The 27,663-nt window shown below is 40.7% G+C and overlaps 1 protein-coding gene across 2 annotated transcripts in view; it reads left to right on the plus strand.

Annotated features, from left to right (window-relative positions):
- The first annotated feature begins 1,007 nt into the window (after positions 1 to 1,007).
- The window catches only part of LOC103178136 (gamma-aminobutyric acid type A receptor subunit beta1), a 176,580-nt gene continuing 149,924 nt past the window's right edge, over positions 1,008 to 27,663 (plus strand). For both annotated transcript variants that reach the window (XM_007892704.2, XM_007892705.2), the window contains exons 1-3: positions 1,008 to 1,194; positions 1,424 to 1,515; positions 1,749 to 1,816. In XM_007892704.2, coding sequence (XP_007890895.1) covers positions 1,115 to 1,194; positions 1,424 to 1,515; positions 1,749 to 1,816 — 240 coding nt within the window. In that variant the 5' untranslated portion in view covers positions 1,008 to 1,114. The remainder of the gene's footprint in view (positions 1,195 to 1,423; positions 1,516 to 1,748; positions 1,817 to 27,663) is intronic.

The following is a 27,663-nucleotide window of genomic DNA, read 5'->3' on the forward strand; positions in this document are numbered from 1 at the left end:
TCTGTTGACGAGCGCATTCTGCAATAAAAACACTGACGCAATCACATGTTTTGGTTTTGCATTTTCTCAATTTCGAGGTCGTGCAAAAGTAATGGAAATATCTGTAAATATTGGTTCTGGGTTCATTTGTTTAATCATTGAGACGGAAGGCGCTTGCAATCTCATCCTCTCCACTGAAACTCTGCCCCTAATAGTAAAATCATAATTTGCGTTAAGTACAAAAAAAGAGATCCTCCGACAGAAATTCACCACGAATGCACACAGCTCTTCATTATTGGCATTTTGAACAAGTCTCACATTGGGGTGAAAACCGTGCCAATTCGTGCAAAAAAAAAAAGAAAGAATAACGACATGGAAACAAAACAGCTTGAACAGTTTTCGGAATTGTTTCGACACTTTTTTTATATATATATATTCCCCTGTCACCATATGAAACGCCAGTTGTTTGTGCGTTTCTGCTTTTTTTTTAGTACAGAACAGGGGATGGCGGGTTCTGTACTTTTGCATTCTCTGCAATAGAGGCACAGAGACATGTGATATTTCCTCCCCCCCACCACCACCCCCCACCACCCCCCCCCCCCCCAACAATGGTTTGCAGTTGCCGAATAAATATACATCATTACTATTCCTCACACAGGCGTGCGGGTGATAGGGGGGTTCAGCAGCGACTGATCACATCTGCCTGAAGCACTGTGTTTGAATGCTCCTGCACCTCCTGATCACCCTGTATCATTTTTTTCTTTTGCAGCCTCTCCAAAAAGGGGATCACCTACGATTCCGATCTCAGACGCACACAGTGCCCCCCTTTTTTTTTTCTTTTTTTTTGCTTTTTTTTTTTGCTTTTTTTTTTTTGCTTTCCCCGCAGAACAGCTTCCAGCAAGCAAAGAGATTGGAAACCTGCGATCAGGTTTTGGGGAGCCGAGGGAGAAAAATACCTTTAAGGATCTGGTGGTTCTGACTGTTTTGCAAGGGAAATTGCATCCAAGGCGAACTCTCCATCTGCTGTTTTGCGCGCATGCGTTTGCGCCTCTGAATTATTGCACCGCTCCGGACTAAGTTGCATTCCTCGAAACCTTCCCCTCTCTCGAAGGCATTACTGCAATCAAAGTTAGGAATGTGGAAAATTCAACACCGAGGATGCTTCGGGATCCTGTCCATCCCCGTGATGGTGGCCATGGTTTCCTACGCACAGAGGTGAGCTCCGATCCCTTCGCCGTTCCTTTTTTTGCGGTTGTTTTGTTTGTTTTTGGGGGGGTTTTTTTTTTTTTGTTGTTGTTGTTTTTGTTTTCTCTGCTTTCGATCTCTCTCCGGTGCGATCCTGAATGTAATCCACATTTCTTCCCCCCCCCCTTCCTTTCCCTTTCCCCCCCCCCCACACCCCCCACCACCCCCCACCCCCCACCCCCCTCCTCTCCTCCTCCAGCGTCAACGAGTCCAGCAACATGTCATATGTGAAAGAAACGGTGGATAGTTTGCTGAAGGGGTATGACATTCGACTGAGACCGGATTTTGGAGGTAATCCCATCTCCTCTCGTTACTGTTACACATATCTGCATTCAATGCGTTCTGTTCGCCAGACACCACACGTCCGTCTCTCTCACCGAATAAATACTATTCACAGACTGCACGACACAGAGAGTTTAACTGCAGAGCAGTGACTTGTCAGATGCTGATCATTTGCAACCGTGTATTTTGTGTTTTGCCGCTGAATTGAAATATCACATGTGGGTCATATTGTTTATTTCAAGGTCTCCCTGTGGATGTTGGCATGAGGATAGACATTGCCAGCATAGACATGGTCTCCGAAGTAAATATGGTGAGTGCATCATTTAAACTCCCCTGATGTGCAAATTGAAGCTGGCGTGGGGGGGGGTTTTTTTCCAAAAAAAAAAAAAAAATCCTTTTTATGTGCGTAATTCTATGCTTCGTGCCTGGGAACTGGGTGATGTTCATCATGGCGAATTTACGTGCAACTATTTCCAGAGTGTTTTCCAGAGTGTGGATGCCTCAGTAGGAGATCCAAGCTCTGTTACTGCAGTTGGCAGAATAAATACCTTGGAGATGAATACTACTCGTGTTATCGAGGCGAGCTGCCCTCATCCACGGCTGCAATCTACTTGTAGATGGAATATAATGGTGACAAGGCGTTTAATTTCCTATAATGTGTAATACTGCCATCTGCTGATTGTAATAATTCACTGCCTTCACTGAGCGCTTCTGCATGTCTTGCTCATTACATGATCCATAGGGAGGGGGAGAGAGACAAGGTTTAGCACTTCAGACAGAGCATAGCCCTTTAACCTCAATTATGCATTGGCTGCAAATGGTTAAATGGATAGTTAGGATTTCATGTGATAATCCTGATGCTATCCCAGTCCCACAGCCTAGTCAGGTCTAATATATTGTTGACAACTTTCATGTGATATATTTGCAAAATGAATGTTTATTTGGCCAGTATTATATTCCCCATGCAGCTGTTTACTATCTAAACAGCACCTGTGTGAAAAAAAAGTGGTGTCCCTTTAATTGTGTGGATGATTCAAAACTCGTTTTATCAGTGGAATGGGAAACAAACGGGTTAAAATAATAGTTTCACTTTCATTTGACGGTGTGTCCATGGAAATATATTTGTAGCAAAAGTGCCTTAATAATTCATTCAGCAGCAGCTTTGCATCTATATGTGTGTTAAAGTTTTGTAAGTACTACGTCATGGCAACCTCTGCTGTTGTAACTTAATGTTAGGGCAAATATTGGACATGCACAGAACCCAAAGTATTTGGTGGGTGAATGTAATCTGCTCACAACGTCAAAAGACAAGCACTAGGCACTGTTGACAAAGTGAATGCTTGGCACTGCTGAAGTCGGTTTGCATGTTGAATATAAAATATTTCTGAGGCAAATTATTTCACTCACAAAACGTGTGTGGGTGTGAGCAATGGTTCGCCAAAAATCTATGCCCAAGTGAGTAATGTTAGATCTTATATCAAGTTACACGACAGATGTGCTTGTGTTGAGGTCAATATCAACAGTGTGATATATTTTACAAGTGACCCATCTTCAACATGTACTTTGCTTTTATTCCCATTAGTATTAGAACCACTGATAGCTATTTTGGTCTGAAACCTATGGCATACTCACAATAATCGAAACTAGACTGAGAGTTTCACATATGCGTGCTACCCACACGAGGACATTTCCCTACGTCTAGAATTCAATACACACTCTCTCTGGAGGGACGCACTCTGATTATCCAGTCATAGAGCACTTAGGAGCAGGTTGGCAAGGGCCAAGGCTTGGAGTCGCCAGAGTATGTTTTTTGGGGTACTCCCAAAGTTTAACCAGCTAAACCTGCGTAGCTTGCCATTGAGAACACTGCCCAATGCTTGTCCAGTTAGAGTCACCTGACTTTTTAGAGCAGTGGTGGCCAACATGTGGCCTATGGCCCAGATGTGGCCCAAGGGACCATCAAGAAACGCCCCCCTCGAACATTCAACCTAGTCTAGATAAGTCCGCATTCGATCAGTAGTGTGTTTTCAGTTTTCTCTTGATTTATTATTTCTTGATTTATGGCATGAATCAAGAAATATTCAATCAAGAACATCTATTTTGTTTGCCAAGCATAAAGGACGGGCACCACTGTGTTGGGGATTTGGCTTGCAGGGTTAAAAGGAAATAGTGGCAAGAGTTCTTGCCTCTGCGCCTCCCATGACTGTATGACTGGTCTGTCCTGCTAAATTGCGCCAATGAGCTAGGCTGGTTGGTCTATCAATAGTACTTGTAGTGCTGTTGACCCACCTGGCTGAGGAACCAAATTACCCTGACTATTACATAGGATTGACTCAATTCAGTTCCATTGCCAGGAAAATCATCTTGGAGCCAGCTCAGTCACAAGGAACCTATGCCTGGTTTCGGATATCCCACCTGCATCTTCACCAAGGAAGATAGTCACTAAACTGCCTAACAGGCACAATTCATAACCCACCAGCTATTAAACCCTCGAACATCATACCTCACAAGTTGTAAAAGCAGACGATATAAGATGGTTATTGTTTAATTCTCAAAAATATGCTGAGTGATACTAGGCCACATAGCTCATATGCATAGCAACAACAACAACTTGCATTTATATAGTGCCCTTCACAAGGGGTAGTGCCTCAGAGCACTTATGGGTGCAAACCTACGTTGGGATTTTGAGCTCATAGACTAGATGGAAGTTTCAGTATTGGGTGAGTGCTGCTTTATCGGAGTTGCCATCCGTTAGATTAGATATTAAATTGAGGCTCTGTCTGCCTGGTCAGGTCAACGTTAAAGACCCCATAGCATTATTTGAAAAGAGAAGGGAGTTTCCTTCAGTCTCCTGCCCAACAGTCCTGCAGGTAAAATTAATCATTTACTTATAGACTTCTTGTGGGACATTACTTTGTGCAAACTGACTTCCGCATTAGCATACAAATACACTGCCCTACACTTGTGAAGTGCTTTCAGATATTTCAATGACGTGATCAGGTGCTATGTCAAATACAATAATAATTATTATTTTTGAAAAGTGAAGGGAGTTTCTCTTGATGCACTGGCCAAAATTCTCCCAGAATTTTAAAAAAAGTGGTCATTCACTTGGAAATTTTTAGGACATTGCTGTGCACAAATTGACTGTCATATTTGCCTTCAATTACACAGTCACTAAATCCCCAAATTCCTATGAAGCACTTTGAGATGTTTTGACTTGATAAGGCACTATATCATATGCATTGATTATTATGTTATTTGAAGGAATTTGTTGCTACAACATACAGAATTTGGTGATATCGCCATTTCACAAATGAGTCTTACTTCATTTTGCAAGTTTGGTAAACAATTGCATAAAGAGACAATTATTTTTGAACTTCAATAATATAGATTGGAATCAAGTCAATCCTTTGTGTCAGTTTCAGTTGTCCAATTTCTGAGCCAGACAAGACCACGTTATTTCAAGCACTGCTGATCATGGACCAGCCAGCCTAGCTGCTGGCAGGACTTGGAGGAACAAACCAGTCAGTGAGATCTGGAATTCTTCCTGCTCAGAGCCTGTTAACCAAGAAAGCTGAAGCCTTGATTGGTAGAGCTGTCTTAGCTGGACAAGTAGCAGGAATCTTGCCAGTCAGTGTTCATATGCCAAGGTATGCAGATTTAGTTGGTTAAACTCCAGAAGGATCCCAAAGCCTTGGCTCTTGCCAACTGCTCTTAAACACACTATAATTTGGTTTAAGGAGTGCACCCATCCGGAGAGAGAGAGTGTGCAATTCATAATCAGAAAAAGAAAAAGCATACATTATGTGAAACGAAGTAGTTTGGTTTGGAGAATTTTAAGCATAGTGATAGGTTTCTGCCTGTATCAGATATCCAGCTGACCAAAACAACTGCAAAGACTTAATATTATAGGTTCAGACAAATGCTGAAAGATGAAGTCTGACAGACTATTGTGCAGACATGTTTCTATCATGTTTTTAACAAATGACTTGCTTTTCCTGAGGAGGGAAGGAATATAATAATTTTCATAATAAAGAATAAGGTTTAAAAAAATTCAAAAGCATTTCGCTGTGAGGATATCAAATGCCTCTTTTTCTTCCAAGTACTTATAACGTCCCAGGCCACACCGATTACCAGAAGGAAAATTTGGAAATCTGTTCTCTGCTGCTCATCAATGTCAATCAGACAAGACAGAATAACCTGGTGATCATGCAGTCTTTGATATTTCTTCTGCCCTTGGGGAGGTGACCAACTTCCTTTATGCAGTATGTCCCCACAAGAACACAACTGTAATTGTGAAATTGACAACACTGCACACATTGGTCCTCTCCTCTTAGTCATGGTACCAAAATGCTTCAAGTGCATCATACTGTGCCACAACAGTATAAACTGGGGGGGAATCTCAGCACAAAGATAATTTGAACTAGTTCTTAATGAGATCGCTTAACGAATCCTTATTAAGGAATCCATATTTAGGTATCCTGTTGAAAATACTGCAAATTAGACTCTACTGCTCCAAACCTACTCTCTACTCATTTGCAATGCCTGCATTTGCAGACTACTTCACAAAACCAATTGGCTTGAGGCCTTGTATTCTTTTGACATGGCCTGTGCACTCTGAAAGGATAGACTTTATTGAATCTGAGCATGAAGTATTAGAATAAACAAACACTAGAAAAGCAAAACACCGAAGAGATGTCTATTCTGAGAATTAAAATAAAGTTCAATAAGCAGGCTGAGTCTCCTTGAAACTGAGGCTCTTTCGTTGAAAGAGTGCAGAAAATGTAGATTACATTCCGCAGTTTTAATAATTTGTTGAAACATGGACAATTCTTTACTGAATCACCGAAGACGTAGTCCGCAGAATGCAAATAGGATTCTTCAGCCCCAATACATGCAGCTTCCAATTAGTTATGTCTATGGAGTTTCTTGACATCATGCAAACATTTGGGGGCTAGATTCTCACTTGTGTTCCCAAGGTGTTCCGTTTTGACTTTAAAGCTCACATTTGCATGCATCCACTGGGGAACATAATTGAGGTTCTGGTTTTGATCAGTGAACGCACATTTCCTTGCATTTATTTATAAATAATGAAGCCGGGGACATGATGCATTCCATTTCACATGTCTTCTGCATTGCTTCTTGTCCCTGTTTGTGCCAAGGTCACTGTCAGATGCTGTTCATAAACAGAGCATTTAATTGGAACTCCTTGAAGAAAAATCATTAATAGTCATTATTCTAATCTCGTTTTGAAGAAAACAAGACAAGACATAATTTGCAAAATCAGTCACATTGAAAGAGCTCAATAATGCACCCACTTAATTTTCTAAACAATTGTATACTGTATTTGTGCTGCATTGAAAAGTGAAATGGGAAGTTAGTAAGTGCTCTTGTTTTCCTACACTACATAAAATATATTGTCTTTAAAATACAGAATATATTGTCTTTAAAATTTCCGAGCAGAAGTAAGCATTCTAATACAACATTAAAGGATGCCTTATTGACATTTTATTGCATTTGTAATCAAAATGTCAATTGAAGCAAAATGTCAAAGGTTCCTTACTTTACTCTTGTTTTAGACTCCTGTAAGGTCAATTGAATTGCTGGCTTGGTTATGTAACAGTCTAGGAACAAAGTGTGTTTTAAGTGAAATTACTTTCAGGAAAATATAGACACTTATTACAGGGCAAACCCAATTATTTAGTGGCTCACAAGGGCATGAGTTCACTTAAAATGTTGGTCTGCTGTGGACCCACAGTTATTAGATATAAGGGCTACTTCTGTATTCCCACACAGATTGGCTAGATTCCTGTACATGCACACAGCGTGCAGGAAGTTGGCTGGCCTGCTGTATCTGCACTCTCGAACGATTTTTGCACTGGAAGATGGCCAAACCTCACTGGAAGCTAGAAGTGACATAAATGACAACCGGACAATTCAAAGGGGCCATTATTTGTGTGGACTGATGTGACATGGTCTAATTTTTTGGATTGACACACAGGATTTCCTTACCCGTGGGCATTTGTTTTTCAAAAGATCAAAAAAAAAATGGTTGAGATGAAGAAGGCCCTTCAGACCTTTTGATCTCATCCTTCTAGAATGCAGAATCAAGCTATTTGTCAAGTTAGTCCAGTGCCCTGGGCCGCTACCATCATTCCTGGCAACCTTTCCAGCTGTTACTTCGCTTCTGTCATTAATTACATTGTAGTGTTTGTCCTAACGTTGCCCTTCACCAGCACGAAGGTTTTGCTTTGTTGGTGTCTGAAAGCATTGTTCTAAAGGTAACTTTCTTTATTCCATTCAGCATCACATATATACTATATATTGATACATTTATTTATACATACACATATACAGTATATGATTCTCTCTAAGATGTAGCGTTTCAAGGCTGAAGAGCAATAAATTATCTCATTGTTCCTCATAGCTCATCTCTTTGGGGGTCATTCTCTTTCCACTTCTCTTCACTATTGCTGGGGCCTCTTCACTGTCTCCACCCACCACCCCTTATAGAACAACCAGAAGTGTACATTTTCATATGAATTTAGAAACAAAGAGTTGGATTTCCCCCTGTGAGTGTTATGTCCTTTAATAAAGTTCCAATGGTAAGTCTGTCCTAATAGGAAGAAGCAATTTCCGACTGAGCAGTCTTATGTTGTCCAAGGTTTGTGAAATGTAAGTAATCAATCAACAGAAGGCAGTGTGAAGCATTAAATGAGCTCCCAATGAATAGCCAACAATGTCATCAGAGTGCAGAAGGAATGTGCCCAGTCAGGAGGAAAATATTGTACAAAAGAAACACAAGAGTTATTTTTCACTGAACCTGCGTTTTTTTTAAATACTATTTTAATGTGGTTTTTTAAAAAATCTTATTTTATTTAATTATGTTTTGCATTTTAAGCTTTCTTTTTTTGTTTTGATCTAAGGAAAATGTAATGGTAACTGTAGGATCATTATATCATAAACGTCACAGAGCTAACGTTGCAAAAGAGGAGTTTATATAACGTTTGCTGCAGTGTTCAACATGTATATGCACAAAGGCAAAAAGCCAGCACTCACTTAAAATAAAGGCATACACAAACTCAGCGCAAGTGATTTGAAAGTGAATTTATATTTCTCAATCAGAAGCTAAATCTTATTATGCAGATAATGAGCAATGCTCTCCTGTTGGTGGGAGCTCAACCTTCTCCTGGAACTTGCTTGATTGCCTTTGGGAGTTGTGGAGGAATTTTCCAGGTAAATCATTCTTTCCCTGAATTGGCCATTGTTTGTTTTTGTTTTATTGCCTCCCCTAGGAGGGAGAGATGTGTCATTGTGGGAGGCGGAACAAGGGGACTCTGTCAGCAGTGAATTTGATGGGTCTCTGAACCTTTCTTTTACACTCTTTCCCATTTATGGAGGTAAAATTACATTCAGCGTTATGTGTCACACCTTAGGTGATGTCGACCTTTCGTGAAGTTTCCCAACGCAGTGGTAAGTGTAGCACTAAACAGAATTTTTACTCATATGCATCCATGTATCTATATGTTTCTGTGTAATTTCCCACATGGTGAGCTGATCGCAAATGAGCTGTGAGAAAGACAGAATGCTGGATATAGACTATTCTTTTCACCACAGGACACACAGCAAAATTAGAGGTATTCATTCCCCTCCCACCATCTGGTTAAAGGGTAACTTTGACAAAGAGCTGAGAGCAGGTTGCCTGTCCACCCTCCTAGTCACAGAAATAACACCTGATGGCGAGCTTGGAACAAATTCTGAAATATACATATTATTTTTAAAAATGTATAAAATAGCTCTCCCTTTTTATCCAGTTCCTTTAGTGCTGTATTTACACTGCCCTTTTCATGGCAGAGATGTTCCCCACAATTCACCAAGTGAATCACAAACTCCTGGGACAGGATTTCAGCAAGAGTTTGATTTGGTTTATAAATGCAGCTGGTGCAAATCCTCCAAAATGATCCTTTAAAAGTTTTTGGTGATTCAGTGTGTAGATCAAGAACTTCCACGGAACTGTTCAAGTAAGTGTGAGATGACCAGTTTTTCTTCAACGATAACATTAAATGAAAATCAGATATCAGAATCAGAGCTCAGTGGGCTCTGGTGTGCTTCACGTCCCCTGCCTCACTCGCCCTACTATTGGGAGGCGGGCCTTCTGCCACTCTGACCCCAACCCTCTGGAACTCCATCCCGCAGTCCCTCCACCTCGGCCCCTCCCTTACCTCCTTCAAGACCCATCTCAAGACCCTCCCCTTCGACCGTGTTTACGATCTCCCTGCTTCCCCCCCTCCAGCTCTCCACCCTCCCCGATCCCGACCCCCAACTCAGGTCCGAAACTGTCTGTCCAGCGCCTTGGGATGTCCTCCCAATGTCAAAGTTACTATACAAATGTAATTTTGTTGTTGTTGTTATGTGTAGGTTCATGTCTGTAGAATCCTGAAATCAGATCTTAATTTTCAACAGCTACATCCGTGGAGTACAATTTCACTTGTGTCTAGAGAATTGAGCAAATTATTGAATTGAGTTTTAACTTTAAAGTCCATTTATGTAGTTTGTAAAAACTATATATCCTTAAACTCTAGGGAAATTTCGTAGACCTTTATGTTCTGTGCTAAAACTTTTTTTTAATCAATGTAACAATTGTATACTCTGCCCTCATGAACAGGTGAAATGTAGGCAAGTATTAGTTTACACTGTAAGTTGCATCGTTTTAGATTGCTTGAAATCCACTGCTGATTATCAGCAAGAATGCTAGAGGCTGGTGTAGAAATGCCCAACATGGCAAATTGGTTAACGGGTGCAATAAGGAACATGTTCCTTTAACTTATTTACTTTTCAGCTAATTCTGCTTTAAGCCATGATTTTTTTTAACCTTAGTCGAAAGTTATTTCTTTTTTTTATAAATATCCACATCTTATTAGATCTTCTTCTGCACAATACAAGTCACATCCCACACTGCTGGGCCCTTGATGGGGATTTGTAATGAAGGAGCAAACTTGGAAGAGGGTTAGAGCGGAGGCATTTCTAGGACCAATAGTTTATAGACGAGAGAAGATGATGAGTATTCCTCTATGATGAGTATTCCTCTGTTCCTCTATGGACAACAGTTGACAATTTCCAAGGATGTTACTACTTCATATAACTCCAGCTTTAAGGCAAGACTAGTTTATGCCCTTACAGACAAGACCAGCTCCTCTGCTTTGACACAAAAGCAAGCTCTACAAACATCCTGAACAACAAGCTTCACAAATTATATTTCTGGATGTAGTGGCCTTGCTGTTGTATACTCGAGAAAGAATGCTTGAATCTCATAAGGAAATTTTGTTTAGAATGTGTGGCGTCACTTGGCAGCTAACAGCTTTGGCATGATCCCTGTCCTGCTGTGTGATAGACTTATGAAACCATATAGAATGTACCCCAGCATTGCTTGGATGATCAACATTCAGATTATGAGGGTGTCAGTTATCCTCCAGGAACTCAGTTTACCTTTGCTGATCCTGTTATCCTCGGCCCTTGTCTGATCTATGGCGATTGGAACTGTTTGCCTTCCCCTCCATTAGTCCTGTGGCATTATCTAGTGTTCAAAGTAACAACACTTCCCACTTTCCGACTACCAGGGACAGCTGGTCACTTTCAATAGTGGTACTCATAATGCACAATCTTCCTTCAAAGTAGAAGGAAGCAGCTGGCGGGAAGTGGAGTGGCTCTAACATTGAGGAGGCATGACGTAAATCACAGCCCTCTTAGTTGAAGTAAGGAGAAATAATCCTTCTCCACCTTAATGTTGTTTACGAAGAATACCTCAAGTTATTCCTTTGCTCATGCCTACTAACTCATCTATTTGGTTTCAATCTTCATCTCTGTTGAACAGTACCGGACTTCAGAAACGTGGACATTGTTTTATGACTCTCATAGAAATAAAGCTGTGTTTAAAGCATCTTTCATTAGGCTTTGTTACAGAAAACAAATCTCAACCTTCCAAGAAATGATGGTGTGTAGCAGTCTCCTTTAAGACTGATGTTAACAACAATTGTCACAAGCCTACCACCAGTCCCAATCCTAAAACATCTGTGGTTATTTATTGAGGCATGTATATTAGTATAAAATCTTCACTCGGGTATACTTTGTAATGACATAGGAATGTGAGGGTACAATGGTTTTAATGATACTTTTCTATTTGGCAACATTTTTATAACTATGCAAAAACTTTCAAATTGTCATACCCTAATTTAGAAGAAATATTAATAAAATATTATTATTGTGTACATTGTACATTTATGGATGCAATTTTTATCAATCTCCTAATATTTTTCTTTTTGTTTTCACTAATATAAATGGCTGTACTGTTTTGTTAAGGCATCCTGTACTCTAGCACAAATTATAATAAACCCTTACTGACACAACAACAATGCAACAACAGCAACAACTTGCATTTAGGTAGCGACCTTCATGCAGGGTAGCGTCCCAGAGCTCTTGACAGTGGTGGGGCCTGATTCTGAGCCAGATCCCTACGAACGTTTGCTTTGTTTTTGAAGTTTGCATGTTGTTTGGAGTAATCATGCAAGATGATTGACAGAGCTGGTAGGGTTTTGGTGTCATAAGGAAATGTAGCCGGAGGACAACAACAACAACATTACATTTATAAAGCGCCTTTCATGTCGGGAGGATGTCCCAAGGCGCTGGATAGACAGAGTTACGGACTCGAGCAGGGCTCGTGGTGGGGGAGGGTGGAGGGCGGGGAGAAGCAGGAAGATCGAAAACAGGGTTGAAGAGCAGGGTCTTGAGGTGGGTCTTGAAGATGGCAAGGGAGGGGGTGAGATGGAGGGACTGTGGGATGGAGGTTCCAGAGGGTGGGTGCAGAGTGGCAGAAGGCCCGCCTGCCAATAGTGGGGCAAGCAAGGTGGGGGACATGAAGCAGGCCGGAGCCCGCTGAGCAGAGGGACAAAACAGGGTGGTAGGGGTTAGGAGGTCGGAGAGGTAGAGGGGAGCAAGACCGTGGAGGGCATTGAAGGTGAGGATGAGGATCTTGAACTGTATCCTCTGTGTGATGGAAAGCCAGTGGAGTTGGGCAAGGACATGAATATTGAAGGGAACAATGGTAGGCAGTGTATTCTGGAGGAATGAGATCAGATGGACTGAAGAGCCTTCTTCATCCAGACCAATCCAGTGATCTGGTGAACGCATGCCCAAAACCTAATAAAATGTTTCCTGAACACTCTGTGTTGCAGGCTTCGGAAGTTCCTTCCCCTTGTATGGTTGTTAGGTGCTATTATCTTGGTGAGCTCTCTAGATACCCTGAAAAAGGCCCCGTCACATTGTCTGTATCACTTCCTACTGTGGGACAGTTCTAGAAAATGTGTGCATCTCCCTCAGACATTGCTGTGGCGCAATGGCTGCCATATTCTGTCTACTAAATACACAGTCAATCCACTTTACAATATATTTTGTGAAGTGCTTTGACAGGTCTTTTCGATGTGCTAACACGCTATATCAAATGCAAGGATTATTATTATTAATATGAGCTCTTCTGAACCAGCCCAAATTTTTCTGGTGGATGGCATTAAGTGTTCTGAGACGCCGCCCGGAATGAAGGACGTTATATAAATGCAAAACAAAAACAGAAGTCGCTGGGAACACTCAGCAGGTCAGGCAGTATCTATGGAGAAAAGAAAGTGAGTAAACGTTTCAGGTCCACGACCCTTCGTCAGAACTGGGGCATGTTGGGAGGGAGAGGCTTTTAAGGGCTAACAGAGAAGGTGAGGCAGGGCAAGGAAGACAAAGGAGAAAATGGGGTAGAGGACAGGGGATTCTGGGTTAAAGAGATGTTAATGATGCAAAATAAAGGGGGGATTGCAACAAAGCAGGGGATTAGAGGTGTTAATACTGCAGAACAAAGTGGTGGGGGGGGGGCGGAATTGCAACAAAACAGGCAGACCAGAGAGATAAAAGGTGTGTCTGGGACCCAGATGATATGGTAATGGTCACAAAAGAGGGGGAGGGGCAAGGTAAGCTGTTATGGTCTGAAATTATTAAAATCAATATTGAGGCCAGGTCCCTAGCAGATAGATGAGGTGCTGTTCCTCGAGCTTGCACTGCGGCTCATTGGAACAATGTAGGAGACCGTGGAATGGGAGATCAGAGTGCGACTGGGAGGGAGAGTTGAAGCGGCAAGAGACCGGAAGCTCAGGGTTGTGCTTACGGACAGAAAGGAGGTGTTCGGCAAATCGGTCACCCAATCTGGGTTTCGTCTTCCCAATGTAGAGGAGATCACATCGTGAGCAGCGAATGCAGTAAACTACATTGGTGGTCGTACACGTAAATCACTGTCTCACTTGAAATCTGTGTTTGGGGTCCTGGACTGTGGTATGGGAGGAGGTGAAAGAGCAGGTATTGCATCTCCTGTGGTGGCATGGGGAAACCTCCCTATATATGAATGTAAGTTGTTGTTGTTGTACCTCTTTCAACATTTTTCTACTGGAATATTGACCCAGAAATGTTTACTCTGATAGTTGTGTTTTGCTTCCAGGCAAACTTTAAGCTTTCCTGATTTATATTTTAATATTTTTGACAATCTTGTCAGCTGGAAATAGTTTCGAGCATTTGATAAGGCCACCATTTTTCAGGTATTTTGAAAATTTGTTGGGAAACGGCAAGCTTTCATCAGCCATGTTGAAAGCCCAGCAAGTCATTTAAAATGAGTAAACATATGGAGTCATTGAGCAGATTGCAGCCAGGTCAGTAGATGGAGTATGTTTGGCTTTAATGTTCCTTGTATAAGTAGGCGGTGGAATCAACTAGGTTCCCATTTTTGATCATTATCTAATAACCTCTGACTTCTGGAGAAAAGGTAAAAATGAAATATTTAGTTAAAAAATAATAACCAGTAGCACAATATGTATCCAATGTTATTTTCTTGCCCATATGTTTTGCTCTTCCAATTTTGGTCTGTTGCTGGTTCCTCATTCCCTCTATCCCACCACTGGAGACCACACCTTAAGCCATTACATCCCTGCTCTCTGGACCTCCCTTCCAAGATCTTTTTGCCTTGTTTTGTCCCCTCCTATCTTCAAAACCCTCCTAAAATATATCTATTCAGCTATGAGTTTGGTTTATGTCCTTAATTTGTTAACACTTTGAGATGTTAATCCTTCATGAAAAATAATAATAATTCTTGCATTTGATATACTTTATCACGTCATCGAAACATCTCAAAGCGACTGTAAGCAGGCAAATGTAGCAGTCAATTTGAGCAAAGCCAATTTGCGCACAACAGTGTTCCACAAACAGTTATATAAGTACAGGTTGTCATGTCTTTTACTCCGCTCTTGCTACCTAATATTATTTTCAGTGATAGTTCAAACATGAGAAACAGAATAGGGCAAAATCTCTGCTTCTCAGTGATCATATAATTTTGAATATATTAAGATTGGTAGCACAGTAACAGGTTAGTTTAGTGTTTAGTTTTTCTCACCACTGAGAACTGGACAGAAATCCACCCAGGTAATGAGTCTTCTATCTCTAACAGTCTAATAGTCTTAAGGTTCCTTATGAAATGTGTATGGATAATTTCTACTTAATTTCTAAAGGCACACATTTGCCATAAATTGATATCCTCATTTGTATAGATCATCAAGCCATCTGGTATTGAAATGTAAAACTTTCTAACAAATTATATCCATTAGATTATTAGGAATGGTGAAATAACTGTAACACTCAGATTACATTTATATACTGTACTGACAATGCATCACTCTTGTGATACACACATAAGGAATACTTATTTCATAAGGAACTCTTAAGACTCTTAGAACTCGTAAGACTCTTATGGTGTGTGATAGTATTCACTATTGTCTTTCAGCACATAAAACATTTCCACACATCAGGTACAATATTCCAGTATTCCTAAACTAATGCCAGTCCATATTTAAGAAATGTTAATAAAATGTGATTTGAAATATGCCCTCTGCTAACTTCTGAATAACTGTTAGCACCCAAACCTAATCGCAAAACACTTCTTGGATTCCCAGTTAGTGAGGATTACTTTTGAATGTCGAAAATAGCTATTCTCTATTTTTTCAGAGAATACTGGCCTAACTCAATAACTCAGTCTGAGTTAGACTAGCATTCACAAGTAATGAACTGGGATATTGGCAATAGCGAAAATTGCCACAATTCGATAATATTACTGGTGATAATTATTCAATTGAATGTAGGTTTTCTCACTGTTGAGATTTTAATATTTATGCAGAAACATTAGATAATTTTTATGTTGTTTATTCAACTCCCAAACATAGAATTATATGTTATTTGTTATAATACCTGGACAGGATATTAGAAAAGACATTTGATGTCATCTCTACCCTTCATCCTCTCACTCTCCATCATGAACTTTCTTGGTTCTGGAACACTCTTCTTCTATCCATCTGCCTTGCCCCCTTCTTCCCCTTCACCCTGCTTACAGTCACCTTCCCTCTCCCCCTGGCTCAGCGTCACGCTCCACCACTGTCAAGAGCTCTGGGACGCAACCCTGCATGAGAGACGCTATATGAATGCAAAATGTTGTTGTTATTGTCTATATATCTTGACAGGATCTGTTGATATTATTGGAAAATCACTGGTGTTAATAATCTGTCAAATGCATTTTTTTAAATAATACTTATTTCAAAATAAAATTAACTGAAAAATACTTTACCTGCTTCTGTGCCAAGACTAACATTTGCAGCGTGGGCGGACTGAGGGAACAGCGAATGCACACTCCTGCCCACCAGCAGCCTGACCCTGCTTCTCAGGCAGTGTGTGGTGCAGTGACAAAAGCAATCAGCTCATTGTCTGTCTGAGGGATATGGGTTTAGGGACAAAAAAAACTAAGTTGAAAGATCAATTTCTTAACTTAAAAGACAAAACTGAAAATCTATGTGCTGGCATAATTATGTTCCAAGAAAATAATAGCAGCACTCATATGAAGAACAAGAATGCATTAAAATTAAATGTAAATGATTTATTTCAGCCCCTTTTGAACAAGTGAAACTCTGGCAGATACTCTCAGTCTCATTAATGATCTGCATATAGTGAAACCAGATTATGAGCTCCCCTGACAGTCTGGTGGGCAAATGCCCTGTTTGATGTAAGACATATCAATTGTGAAGAAGAGATCAGAAAATTGCATAGGGACTGAGACAGATTAAGCGACTTGGCAGAATTATGGCAGAGTTATGGCACATAGATGATGTGTGTTCGTACACTTTGGTCTTAGGCAGAGCGAAACCTTGGGCAAGTTTCCTTACTCCACACAGAGCCTAATAATAATCCCTCCAAAAAACCAAAAACAATAATAAATTGGTCATTTTCAATCTACGACTGTTTGTGGGACACTGCTGTGCGCAATTGGCTGCCGCGTTCGCCCACAAAAATATACAGTCAATTCACTTTACAGTGTGTTCTGTGAAGCGCTTTGGGACGTCCTCCCGACGTGAAAAATGCTATATCAAATGCAAGGATTATTGTTATTATTATTAGGAAAAGCAGATGGGAACACATTGTAACTGGAGAATCATTAGCTGGTGAACAAAGGTGAACAAAGATGTTTAGGTGCAAGTTTTTAAGTCACTAAAATCAGTTCCCAGGGGTTAAAAACAATTACCAAGATTAATGGGATGCTGGGGTTTCTTTTCAGTATGGAGTACAAACTCTCTCTCCAAAGGGACATACCTTGTCTACATCATCCTGGAGAGTTATACTACTACTACTACTAATAATAATAATCCTTTCATTTGATATATCACCTATCATGTCAGGAGGACATCTCAAAGTGCTTCACAGGATTCATGATTTATATGTTGCACACCCAATTTGCACACAACAATGTCCCACAAACAGTCATGGAGTGAATGACCAATTTTATCTGTGGGATTGCTGGCCAGGACACCAGGAGAAATTCCCTTTTCTTTTTGAATAGTACCATAAGACCTTTAACATCCACTGGAACAGGCAGACAGGACCTTGGTTAAATGCTTGATCCGAAGGATGGCACCTCCAGCAATATAGCACACCTCCAGCACTGCAATTGAAGTGTCAGCCTAGACTATATGAATGCAAAATCTTTTCATACTTCAATTATTCTTTGTTTTTCTTCTCTGTATTAATTTCACTTGATTATCGTTGCATGTTAAATTTAATGATTTGGTTCCATGTGCTTCTAGGGTCAATGCCTTGTTATGATTGTGCATTGTATCTTAGGGACATGCGATAAATATGTGGATAGAAACATTCCACTCAAAATTAGTTCCACCCATTCTTTCTGCCAGGACCATGTTAGAATTGAATCCCGTATGAGGTTTTGTTTATGGCCTATTTGCACATACTGATATGTTTTGCATTTAAATCAAATGATTAATATACCACTAAAGGTTATTCCAAACATAGATAAATTTGTACCCTTGAGAACTACATAGTCAAAAAGAACCATATTGTGATGATTTAACTCTCCCAAGTCACAGACATGCAGTCACTATCATATTGTACTCTATGGATACTTCATTCTGCATCAATAGGAATTCTCTAATCTATTCCCTCTTCCCCAACACTCTATGGCAATCAGTGATGCTTCTCACTCAGTTCAATGTTAGAAACTTAAAAAAGAATCAACAACACAACTAGGAGATAGAAGCTGAAAATAATACAGTAGCGAAGATAACATGTGTGAAATTGCTAGCCATTCAGTCTAAATGAGAAACATGGACAAGATTGCAAGCTGTGCAATTTAAATGACACCACAAAATGCAGACAGATGACTGAGCAGAGACTACCTAATAGATTGAACTCAAGTTTTTGCAGGCTGCAGTGGTATCAATTCCCTCTGAGGTACTCACGTGGGTGCAGCCTAGGGGAAAAATATGTCCTGGTGAATCAAGGAGAAGGAAATGCAGGCACATTCATGGAAAATGTTCAATCTTTGAATTTATAAATACTTTCCAAAGAAATATTTGTCTTCAATCAGGATGTTAGTTGAATAAACATTTTTCTAAAGTCAATTTTTTTTAGATTTTATTTCTCCAATATTCACCTAATTCCTCCTGAAGACACTGATATGTGTTGCAGTATGGATTCATGGCCCCAGGCATCTTCCAATAACTTGCCTTAGTTTCAATTCTTCATGTGTGATTCTAAGCTGTGAGTATCAACAACAACAACAAAATGACATTTGTAAAGCGCCTTTCACGTCGGAAGAACGTCCCAAGGTGCTGGACAGTCAGTGTTTCAGACCCGAGCTGGGGGTCGGGATTGGAGAAGGTGAAGGGCAGGAGGGGGAAGCAGGGTGATCGAAAGCACGGTCGAAGAGGAGGGTCTTGAGATGGGTCTTGAAGGAGGCAAGGGAAGGGGCGAGGCGGAAGGGCGGTGGGATGGAGTTCCAGAGGGTGTGGACAGAGTGGTAGAAGGCCTGCATACTAATGGTGGGGCAGGCGAGGCGAGGGACATGAAGCAGGCTGGAGCCCGCTGAGCAGACAGAGTGGCAAGATGGTAGGGGGTTAGGAGATCGCAAAGGTAGGGGGACAAGGCCATGAAGGGCATTGAAGGTGAGGACCAAGATCTTGAACTGTATCCTCTGTGTGATGAGAAGCCAGTGGAGTCAGGCGAGGATGGGGTAACAGGGTCACAGAGCCTAGTGTGGGAGAAGACACAGGCTGCAGAGTTCTGGATGATCTGCAGTCTATGAGGCAAGCTAAGTAACAATAGAGATGGGGGGGGGGGACGGGGGCATTGCAACCAGATCTTTTTCTGTCATGGATAATGCTCATTCCCAGGTATTTTCCAAAAGAATCATTAGATAGCAATTAGGATTGTAAACCCTTGCTGCTTTATTATTCTATAATCTAGGTTGATGCCTAGTGCCTCTAGCATTGCTAACTCAGCACAGATTTAGTACCTTTCTAGCCTGCGAGTCTACACAACTCGCAAGTTTTATCAACTGAACCAATGGGGGAGCTTGGTGTAGCTACTTTAGTTGTTCATTAAGAAGTTCAGTCTTGGAAAGAAGGAAGGGAAATTAATTTGGGCTATCTATCCTTTAAAATGCAAATTACCCTCAACATCCAGCTAGGAAAAGTAAATTATTTTAAAAGCTGCTACCCCAATGGGGATGTTAATATTTTGAATGCTGTCTGTCTCGCAGTGTCCTGCTGAGAGTTTCTTACCACTTGCCAAGGTTTTGCACTTCTGAGCATTCTCAGTCACCATTGCACCATTGCAGAGCTAACTGATATCTTGTGTCACTGAAAACTTTAAGACTCATATTAGCAGGTTTCTAAGAAACTGTGAGAATAATGTTAACAATATTACTCCTCATTCAGCTACCTAAATCTCAGATGTAAATTTAAGTGAAATTACTCTCCTCCATATATGTCTTGTGTAAAGTCAGAAAGGTGATGTTTTAGGGAGGGAAATTCCATTGCTCAGTTTCTGAAAGAGCTAGGAATAATGTTCACCACTAAAAGTGGGACAATAACATGACACAGTAATATATTTATATCCTTACATCATGTTATTGAGGAGGTAACTACATTAGCAAGGCTCATCGAAAAGATGCATTGGACTTGGATCTTCAGAAAAGATATGGTACAGTTTCACATCTGAGATGGAATGGAATTAATGACAGGTTAGCTAGCTGCTTGAAATGGACTTAACATTGGGCAGTCGAAAGTAATGGTGATACATTTTCAAAGCTCTATTTTGAGGATCCAGGGCTGAGTGACACACCACGCAATGTAGTATAACAGCAATTTCAAATGCAGACACTGAGGAATTCTTCCTGAGGTGGTTTAGAAATCAAATCAATGTGCACTGTGCACGACTGTAATATAACTGTGTGACATACATATTGGATCTTCATTGTCATCATGACATCACAAGTTTCTTTCATAAAATAGTTTAAACCTCCAAAAATAAAATCCAAATCAATTAGCGATTCAACTTTTATTCAACCGTGTAATATGACTGAATAAAGGATTGTAAAGTGTGATTACAATATTATGTCACATTGCCTCCAGGAGCATAACTGGAGGTATGGTTACAAATTGAAATAGATTATTTTAACTCACAAGGGAGCGAAATAATAATAATAATAATAATACTTGCATTTGATATAGCGCCTTATCACTTTTTCAAGACGTCTCAAAGTGCTTCACAGAATATACTGTAAAGTGAATTGACTGTATATTTTGTGGGCAAAAGTGACCAAATTATTATTCTATCACAGATTAAAATAATCACAGATTAAAAACTGAAGATATAAAACTTGATGAAATTTGATTCCCAAACACTTAAAGGTAATTGAATGAAAACACCAGGGTAGCTGTACTGACATCACAGTGCAGTCGAGCTGTGGCAACAGATAGTGATGTGGGGAGTAAATAGGTCGGAGAGATAGGGAGGTGCCAGGGCATGAAGGCATTTGAAGCCGAGTGTGAGGGTCTTGAAATCGATCCGTTCTGTGAGAGAGAGCCAGTGGAGCCTGGCTAGAACTGGTGTGATGGTGGTACAGAGTTTAGTATGGTTGAGTATATGAGCGGAGGATTCTAGATTAACTGTATTTTGTGGATAGTGAAACTAGGGAGACCAGCAAGGAGGACATTACAGTCCTAGGTGCTGGTCCATCAAATGTGTACATAGACTCCCATGGTGAGGAGTGGGTGTGCATTAGAAGTGTGCCATTCATCCCTGTTCAGTGACACATTGAAGCTAATCCAGTTCCTTGTCATGCATCATTGTTATTCCAACTCACCATGTTTCAAGTGGATGAACATGACTTCTTTGCTTCTTTATGGAAGGTCACCAGAGAGTGAGGTACATTGCCATAAACATTCTGGACTGTAATTACGAGTATTTTAACAGTACTGGATAGTTGTCATTCAAAATAGACCATTATAACCATACTGAATAACTCAGCATATCATGCACTTGGTTTGCCACTAGTTAAAGCTTCTAAGAAGATGACCAAGAAAGAAGATGATCTTAGGTACCCAGGAAAAAGATGATACCAAAATACAACAACAAACAACATTTATATAGCACCTTTCATGTCGGAAGGATGCCCCAAGGTGCTGGAGGTTACCTTCAGTGACAGACTGAAGGTAATTCAGTTTCTTGTCTTGCATCATTGTTATTCCATCTCACTAAAACACAGTAATTGATGTAATCTTGGTTTGGAATGAAAAGTGTTATCTCATCCATTAGTCACTATAAACCATTCGAGCAATGTGCTGTTTCCTATAGAATACAGTAGACGTGCTGAGCTCACTTATGCCCAGTAATTGTAACTTGAGCGATTTAACAAAATGCCTGTTCCATGACTCTCTTGTTGGTGATCAAATACTCCACAGAACACTGTGACTCCAGGCTTACTGGGGCCATGAGAGCTACTTAGCACTAATATATAGGATTAAATAGTGGACTGTTGTGGACTGTAATATTAAACTGTTCTCCCAAAGCTTTCAATCAATTACTTTTGAATCTTCGATAGTAAATGTCAGCCTACCTTAATTGGTAGCACTCTCGTCTCTGAGTCAGAAAATTATGGGTTCAAGTCCCACTACAGGATTTGCAGCTCACAGTCTAGGCTGAAACTTCATTGCAGAGCTGGGGAGCACTGAATTGTCAGAGGTGCTGTCTTTCGGATGAGGTGTTAAATGGAGGTCCCCTCTGCCAGTTCGGATGGACGTTAAAAATGTCATCCAGGACACCGGAATAAACTCCAAACTCTTTTTGAATAATGCCCTGGTTCTTTAACATTCACCTGAACAGACAGATGGGATCTTCGGTTTAATGTGGCATCTGAAGAACAGCACGTCCAGCACTGCAGTTGTCCCCAGCATTGCATTTGAGTGTCCACCTCGATAGTGAGCTGGAAGTCCTGACATGGTGAGATTTCTAGCAACTCAGCCAAACTGGCACCAAAAGGGACAGTTTAGGAATCATGCAGAAATTCTGAAGAGATTTATCTACCTAGAATTTAACACATTATTTTTGTTTTTCCTCATTTCACATTTTTATTATAATTCTGTTCATTGAAAGTGAACAGCTGTGCCGTTATATGCTTATATGCAGTTAGCTATAACAATCATCAATAATTCTGGAAAGAATAATAAATGACGATCCTTACATTTGATATACTGCTTTTCATATTGGGATGAGGTCTCAAAGTGCTTCATAGGATATATTGTAAAGCATAATGACTGCATTTGGTAGGCGAATGCGCCACCAATTTGCACACAGCAATATCGCACAAACAGCATGAAGTGACCGACCGGAATTGTTGACAAGGGCACCAGGGAGAAACTCTCTACTCTTTTTGAATAGTGCCATGGAATTATTTATGTATCATATTTACCAAAAGCATATTTCTGATAAAAAATCACCCATAATTGTCCCACATTATACATAATGCTTGTTTGCTTCCTAGCAAGTATCAATGACCATAACAATTTTCTCACTGAGGTTTTACAAATTGCTGCAAGCTTCCTTTAATGCTTCTTAGACTAATTGTTTTCCTTTTCTACACTGCAGTCAACACAGATAAAGCATAACCTTTCAGTCAAGGTATGAGTGATGCTAAGAGGCAAAGAAAGGTAAAACATCATTAGAATAGAACTATAGAAATGTAAAGCTCAGAAGAAGGCTATTCAGTCCATTGGGTTTGTCCTTGTTCTTTGAAGGAGCAATCCATTCAGTCCAATCAAGTTTTTTCCCCATACCCCTGCAGACTATTCATATTTAAATGTCTATCTAGATCCCACTGGAAGGACAATTTAGATCCTACCTTGACCAGGGCATTCCACTCTATGTTAAAAATATTCATCCTATTCATCCCCTTTGTTTCCTTCCTAACTATTATATAAATTCATACCCTCAAATTATTGGACTCACTGAATGATTACTGTTGATGTATTTCTGGGATTTGTTTATATTGTTCAAAGGGATTAATCAGAAAGGCCATAGCAAAGACTTTTGGAAGACTTTGTACAAAAACATTTCTACATCTAGGGCCAGAGTCTGACCTTACGACAACGTAAAGGAGCTTCCCAGGTTCCAGAGGCTGTGCAATGAGAGCAATGAGGATGATTGCCAGTGTTATAGAAATGAACTATGAGCAATCATTAAGTAAGCTACAGTCCTTCAGTCTTGAGAGAAGATGACCCGAGGGGGTTCATAGACGGATAGAAAAGTAAACGCAGAACAATACTTTAGGATGACCAAGCCAATAGAACAAGAGGACGTAGGTTTACAGTTATAAAGGGCAAGTTCAGGACAGATACCAGGAAGTTTATCTTTGCTCAGAGGGTTTAACAACTGGCACAGGTTGACAGCAAGTGTAGCTGAGGCCAGTACACTGGACACATTTTAAAAAGCAGCTTGATGCTGTTATTGGCGGGGTGGGGATGGGGGGAGGGGTGCGTCTCTGGAGGGATGAGATCGGATGGGCCGAAGTGCCTTCTTCATCAAGACCAATCTTGTGATCTTTTCCCAGCTTCTCTGCCCATTTCAAAATTTTGTTTTTTGTCTCACTTCCCATGGACTCTTTAATGCTGTTAATGTGTGCAGATCATCTTAAATAGGTGGAACTTCAACAGATAGTGACTGTGTCCTCCACCATTTTCCTGTGAATTTTAAGAAACCATAGAATGCTTTCCTCTTTGGTAAATTCATCCTCTATTGCAAGTCTCTCTCACCTGAGCATGGGGACAAATGTCCATTGCTGTCATTGACATGCAACAAACAGTAGCTAACAGGCAAGAGGGGAGTCACTTCACAAGAAAAAGATCAGCGCTATCTTCCCATGATTTCTATGTGTTCCAGCAAGAATAGGTGGAATTGAGAATTCCACAAGTTTATTACAAACTTGCCATTTTCCAGTCCAGAACACTTGCATGTCATCGACTGTGTCACTAAACTATCCAGAATATCTATGCCTGATCAGAAAGAAAAGATGTATTAGACTAAAAATAATAGTTAAATAACGGAGTTGATTTGCGGTTTAGGTAATGACCCATGTCTGACTCAAATGTAGTTGTAGGTTGGCTAGGTATTTGCAAGTGCATGCAACCTAAAGAATCACTTTAATCTATTTCATTGACAAAATTAGACTCCAGTATCTAAAATGTTAACCTTAATACAATAAACTCTAGAAATATTTGAAATTCTATACAAGTTTTATTGCAGCACAGGCACTAATCTTTTTAAATGCTCTTTAACTGCCCTGTTAAATGAACATTGGGGAATAAAGACAACAAACATGAATGATTCAATCCCAAACCATAATGTTTGACCGTTTGTGAGCAGACATCATGCTGTGGCTTCATCAACATTACAACTGCTCTAAATATGGAAACCCAGTGCTTATGTGGCATTAATGTAAGCCTGTTCCATGCAGTGCGGAGTAATGGAATATTCTGCCCTTTGTCCTTCAGTCTTGCGTCAGAAAATTCAAGAGGGAATTAGATAGCTAGTTGGGAAGAATTCATTTGAGGGGTATGAGAGATAGATTAGTCTTGGATTATTTATTATTTTTGTATCACATTGATCTTTTCTGGTTCTGTAGATCCCTATATCCCTATATTCCTATCAAGGATTTCAAGTCCAAGATCAGGAGCATCATGAGTGAGAACTCCTTCACTCTCAACAACAAGATTTCATTTATAGAGCACCTTTCATGTCGGGAGGATGTCCCAAGGCTCTGGACAGAGCAAGGCTCTGGATGTCCCAAGGCTCTGGACAGAGCAAGGGGGAAATGGTCAGGGTGAGGGGAGGGAAGGGAGGGAGCGAGGAGGGGGTAGAGAGTCGAGAGGGGAGCTGAAGGCAGGGTCAAAGAGAAAGGTCTTGAGACCGGCCTTGAAGGAGGAAAGGGAGGAGGCGGCGAAGGCACGGGGGGAGAGTTCCAGAGCCTCGGGGCTGTGAGGCTGAAGGCCCGGCCACCGATGGTAGGGCGGTTGGGGCGGGGGATGTGGAGCAGACCGGAGCCAGAGGAACGGAGGGTATGGGCAGGTAGGTAGGGGGATAGTAGGTCAGAGAGGTAAGAGGGAGCGAGGCCGTGAATGGTCTTGTAGGTGAGGATGAGGATGTTGAATTCGATCCTCTGGGGGATGGGGAGCCAGTGGAGGCAAACGAGGGTGGGAGAGATGTGGTCGCGAAGCCTGGTGCGGGACAGTACACGAGCTGCAGAGTTCTGAATGACCTGCAGCTTGTGGAGGGAGGTGCCGGGAAGGCCGGCGAGGAGAGAGTTCCCATAGTCCAGCCTTGAGGTGATAAAGGCGTGGACCAGTGTTTCAGCAGCGTGAGGGGTGAGGTAGAGCCTTAGCATTTAATAGTAATCCTTGCATTTGCTATTGCCTACAAATTTAAAATATCTGAAAATACTTACTGTAAAGTGTGGTAACTGCCAATTTGCAGGCAGTAAATTTTCAGACAGCTATATTCCACAAAGTGTCAAAAAGTGATCAACTCATTTTAATAATATTATATTAACCAATTTGTCTGGAGGATTGTTAGCTGAAAACTGGGGAAAACTTCCATCTCTAAGAGGGATTTTTAATGTCTCATCTAAAAGACCAGCACCTTGGGCTGTCCTGCCGACGTGAAAGGCGCTATACAAGCATAATTTGTTGTTCTTGTTGTTGATGGCACTTCCAACAACGCAGTGCTCCTTGAGTTTATCGTGTTGATCCTGAGGCGAGAGTGCAACCACTTGAGTCAATCCGACACTTGAAATTGTTACCAAGAATTGCCAAGTTATAGCAGATTTGGGCACGATGGTGATGCAGCACACTGGAACCCCGAAGTGCAGTAAAACGGAGAAAGAAAATAATAACAATAAACCTAAAACAATTTTGTGGTACAGCCTGATTGAAGTTGAACTGAGGAAAATACATAAATTCATATCATACTGTATTGGGGAATTGGTGATGTATGGAATAATATTTTAGACTGCAATTTAGGCTTTTTCATGCATGAATAAAATGTCTTGTGTAAATAAAGTCTAAAGACTCAGCTATCTTTTCCTGAAGAAAATCTTCAAAATCAAATGAGGTTAGAGGTGCTTGATGGCCACCAGGTTTCGATTAATGGCATTTGTATTTTATTCCTGTAAATAAATTATGTAAGACATGCATAGAAGTATTCATTTTGTTCTGCACTGCCTTGTTATATGCCGCTGGAAAAATTACATTGTACCACATTGCACCACACAATGTAAACTACATTTCATCATGGAACCTCCTCCACATGTAATGCCTTAGCTCTGACTCCTGATCTCCTCAGTCAGTATGATCCTGCTGGTAACTCTGTTTGTACTGTGACACGTTGGGTCTGGCAATGAGGTGCAGTAAAGCTACCAGTTTTCCAAGGAGTGATTTTATGTCCTGAATAATTGTTTTTTCCAGTGGTAATAATCACAGCACAATCACAGCACAACTAATCGTGACAGATTCACTGACAGAGAATCCTGTTTGTAACCAACAGAATGTTGAAAGTCGGCCAAGCACAGTTGGTAGCATTCTCGCCTCTGAGTAAGAAGATTGTGGGTTCAAGCCTCATGACAGGACTTTGAACCCATATAGTTGAGATTAACACTCCAAATCAGTGCTGGAGGTATGCTGCATTGCCGAAGGTGCCTTTGGATAAGACATTAAACCGCAGTCCTGTCTGGCTGTCCAGGTGGATGTTAAAGATCCCATGTCACAACACACAAAAAAAAGGGAGTATCTCCCAGTGACCTGGCAAACAATTCCCCAAATAAAATTGGTCACTCACTTCATGGCTATTTGTGGGACAATGCTATGTGCAATTTGTCTGCTTTGTTCCTCTGCAAAATAAATAGTCACTACATTTTATACTAAACTTCTGTGAAGTACCTTGAGACATTCTCTTAACATGAAAGATGATATCAAATGTAAAGTTATTAACTTTTATTATTTATGTCATGTCTAACTCATGGAATTCCTCGGGTGAATTACCAAATGTAGGTTGCTGGGACATTACCGATGCATTCCCTGTTATTGGATCTGAGTCCCTGCGAGTGAAGCCCATCGAAAATTAGCTCTTTTTTAAGACCCAATTCCTCCCATAAAATCATTCCCACATTGTAGAGCCAGAAAAATCTAACAGATTCCT

The sequence above is a fragment of the Callorhinchus milii genome, unplaced genomic scaffold (genome assembly GCF_018977255.1).
Source record: "Callorhinchus milii isolate IMCB2004 unplaced genomic scaffold, IMCB_Cmil_1.0 Scaffold1, whole genome shotgun sequence".
NCBI classification, from domain to species: domain Eukaryota; kingdom Metazoa; phylum Chordata; class Chondrichthyes; order Chimaeriformes; family Callorhinchidae; genus Callorhinchus; species Callorhinchus milii.